This window comes from Vicia villosa, unplaced genomic scaffold, assembly GCF_029867415.1.
Source record: "Vicia villosa cultivar HV-30 ecotype Madison, WI unplaced genomic scaffold, Vvil1.0 ctg.001349F_1_1, whole genome shotgun sequence".
Taxonomy (NCBI): Eukaryota; Viridiplantae; Streptophyta; class Magnoliopsida; order Fabales; family Fabaceae; genus Vicia; species Vicia villosa.
The window spans coordinates 386800-390684 of NW_026705586.1; the positions used below are offsets into that span (position 1 = coordinate 386800).

General features: G+C 33.1%; 1 protein-coding gene across 1 annotated transcript; it reads right to left on the bottom strand.

Annotated features, from left to right (window-relative positions):
* Positions 1-896: 896 nt before the first annotated feature.
* LOC131634782 (uncharacterized) lies at positions 897-2036 on the bottom strand. Its single transcript, XM_058905407.1, has one exon. The coding sequence runs from the start codon at positions 2034-2036 to the stop codon at positions 897-899; it is 1140 nt and encodes a 379-aa protein (XP_058761390.1).
* Positions 2037-3885: the final 1849 nt, after the last annotated feature.

Sequence of the window (3885 nt, forward strand, 5' to 3'; positions counted from 1 at the left end):
CTCGTCAGTATTTATTAGGTGTTTTAGAGTTGAAAAAGAAAAAGAAATGAATAAGGGAGACTAACCTAATATACTAACCTAATGATTGTTGTTTTATTAAGAAAGTGGAATCTAAGTCTAATTAAGAGTGAACTAATAACCTAAGGAAAATTACTAAGTAGAAAGGGGAAAAAGTCATTTAAGTTGACCAAAGTCAACTTTAACAACTAGGGGTATTTTGGAAATTTCACAAAGCATAAAAAATATTCACAAAAATAAAAGGAATAAATCCTAAACTAACAAGGAAAATAAATCAAAAGCACATTGATATTTTTTATCTAGCCTAAAACAATGTTTTATGAAATAAAACTAAAAACTAAGTGTTTTTAAACATGGACCAATAAAAAATGGGTTAAATATCTTAGTGGTCCCTATAAATATGGCACTTTTCACTTATAGTCCCTACAAAAAATTTCATCAAATTTTGATCCTCACAAAATTTTCCGTCACGAATTTTGGTCCCTACCGTTAGATTACTCTAACGGAGGCTTACGTGGCACGCCACGCGTCACGCCACGTCAGTAACAGTCAACACTAAAGAAAAAGAGACTGATTGCGGGGGTTTTAAACCCCCTTTAAATAACTAAAAAAACAATAATTTTTTACAAGTAATTAATCAAACAATTTTGGTACAAAAATCTGAAAATAATTTTTTGTCTATATCAAATAATTCCTGAAAATTAAAATACAAATTTTGGTACAAAAATATGAAAATAATTTTTTTCTGAAAATTAAAAAAAGATTTGCTTCTTTTCCTAAAAAACTATTTTTTTAGAATATATTTTTTTTTTTAATAAGCAATTGATTGATTGAAAGTTCGCACTAGGGGTGCAACCCTTACAAAAAAACACAAGGCCCTAGAGGGAAAAAGGAACGGATAATGGAAGTTTAAACCATTCATAGTAAATTGGTCTAAACTTAGTATATCCACTACATAACCACCTCCAAGAAAGAAAGACAATGTTAGAACAAATGACATCAAAACAAAAAACCTCCCCCTTAAAAATAATGGCATTCCTCATAAGCCAAATACTCCAAATAGTAGCAAACCAAACGTAGTTGATTAAAATACGACGTTTACTACAATTCACCTTTTCTTGAATGACATCAAAACTAAGCATCTCCTCTTCGGTAAATTCGTTCGGTGTGCCAAGCCATAAGAAGACATGCTTCCAAATACCTTTCACCTCTTGGCAATTGAAAAAAAGATGGGAAGAAGATTCAAGGCAAGAGCCACACATCACACAATCCGGACAAGTAACGTTAACAACACCTCTATTCAACAATTGGTCTCTAGTTGGTATCCGATCAATGAAGACTTTCCAAGCAAAGATCTTAATCTTCGGCGGGAGCTTAAGAGCCCACAACACTTTCAACGAATCGATAACTTTAGGATCCCAAGCTAAAGGTTTGGCATTATCAACCGCATGAGCCAAACTTGAGACGGAAAAAACGTTGTCTCCATTGAAGGACCAAGAGAAAGTGTCTCGACTTAAATCGCAAGGAAGGAATCCGCAGAGCATGTCGACAAACCGAGCCCAGTTCTGGCAGGCAGCAGCCGCGGCTGTTATGCTACTGTCGGAAATGGAATCGGCCGAGAACAAAGCTTCCCACCTCCATCTATGTATCCCATCCATCCCTTCTAAAATATCCGCCACCGTGCAATGTTTCTTGCTAGAAAGAGCATATAAATCCGGAAAGACCAAGCGTAGAGGTTGATCGCCCAACCACCTATTATGCCAAAAAAGAACATCTTTGCCATTCTTGCAACAACACATGAAACTCCCGGAAAAATCGTTTGCGACCCTATCCTGCAACAAATTAATCTTGCATAAATCTCTCCACCAAATAGATTCACCCTTTCTTTGCCACATTCCCTCGTCAACTTGAATTCTAATTTTAGGACAAAAGTACCTAGCTTTTATAAAACTATTCCAAATAGCCTCATCGTCATGCAAGATTCTCCACTTCCATTTTAAGAGAAGAGCATTATTCATTTTTTTAGAAAATTAAATTCTGAAAATATATCATTAGATTTTATTATAATATCAATGAGAACTTTTATACATTTTAACACATATCTTCCTTATTTCTTCTAAACATTTGGTTTGCTCTAAATTCCATTCTTAAACTGCTACCATTTGGTTTATTATAATTTTTGCTAACAACTCACATACTAACATGATTCTTATTAATAGTTCTAATTAACGAATGTGATTTTAAATATAAAAAATTGCATCCTCTCAACATTTCAGATTTTACCATATTTTATTAATTAATAAAATTATATTCTATTTATTTAAAGTACACTATAAAATTGATAATTTTTTAAATAAAGTACAAAATCTTATTAAAAAATGATCTAAAAAAAGAAAAAATATTAAATAATAAATAACAAATGTGATTTATAATAAAAAAAAATCGCATTGATTTTCTAAGCTTGTGTTTGTTGGGCTAATGAAGGGGGAAGTAATGACTATTGAGTCATTGATGTAGTCATTTTTGTCCACTTCAATGTAGCAACCAACATTTTCAAAGCTGAAATTGGATATCTCTTAATCTAAAGGACATATTGTTGATTATCTCAATGATATTTTACTTAAGAAATGATCTTTGCTTTTTGACTCTGTACCATTGTTTTTTTAATTAACTTACACTGTTGAATAGCTAGAAATAAAGAAACTATGGTAGTACTATGATTTTCCTTTAAATATGTTAAGCATTTTCAAAATGACTGGGCTGACCAGTGTATAGTTTAGATGTTTATTTGGCTTTACCGTCAAACCTACTTGTGGAATAGTCTTAAAGTTGTATATAATCTTGCATCTAGTTTTTTTAGATGGGGAAGCCATTGACTTTTGGTCATCTGCTTCCAGGAATATGTAGCTTTCTTCTGTGCCAAGATTTCTGAATCTAAACTAGCATTATCAAGCAGTGGGAATTGGGGGTATAATTGGCTTTGCCGATTTGGACATTTTAACCAATAAAAATATCAATTCCACTCTTTTTCTCTTTCTATTTGATGTATGTTTGTAGTAACTAACCAGCAGGGGTTCTTTTTCATTTTCTATCCAAACAAATTAAGGTTTTTCTTTGTTTTAAATGACTGCGCTGCTTTTAATTAGTTAGGTCTACATGTTTTTGCTCTTGAATAATGTTATCAAGACTCTTCAAATTGTTAACTGCAAAAGCAATTCAGGCAACCAATTTTTAAGCAAATTAATGTGCCAAAGCAAGAGGATTCTTCTCAAGTAGTGACCTTTTCATTTGCTGGCCGTGATCAGGGAAATGTTTCCAGCAGTACATTTCATGCATCCGAAACACAAAATCAACTTGAACCAGTTACTTCCAAAGAAAAGTCTATATCTGTTCATGATAGGTTAAGGATACCTGTTTCCTACGACGATGATCTGCTTGGAGAGAATCCAGTCAATCATGCAACCTGACTGTAGAAATAAAATAGTCTTCGTCACTAGAAAAACTATTCTCCCTTTTAGATGGAGTTTTACTGATGCATTTCTTTCATCTCCGGCGGAAAAAGACCGCACTGTTCTTTCCTATGTTCCTTTTTGCTCTCCCACCCTTTCATTTCCTTGTTTTTTTACTGTCATATGTTTCTTTAGGACTAGGGAAAACATACAAAAATGGAAGAAGATGGGTATAGTGGTGGGTGTATTGTGGTTTCAGTTAACCAACATGTGGTTCATTTGGTTTTGCTTTAACATGATAGATGAAGTGCTGCACATGTCTCAAATGGATATGGATTTGGGTTGATGACTGAACTTAATCCATTTTTAAGTTATTTAAAGGGGGTTTAAAATCCTCGCAATCTATCTATTTTTAATT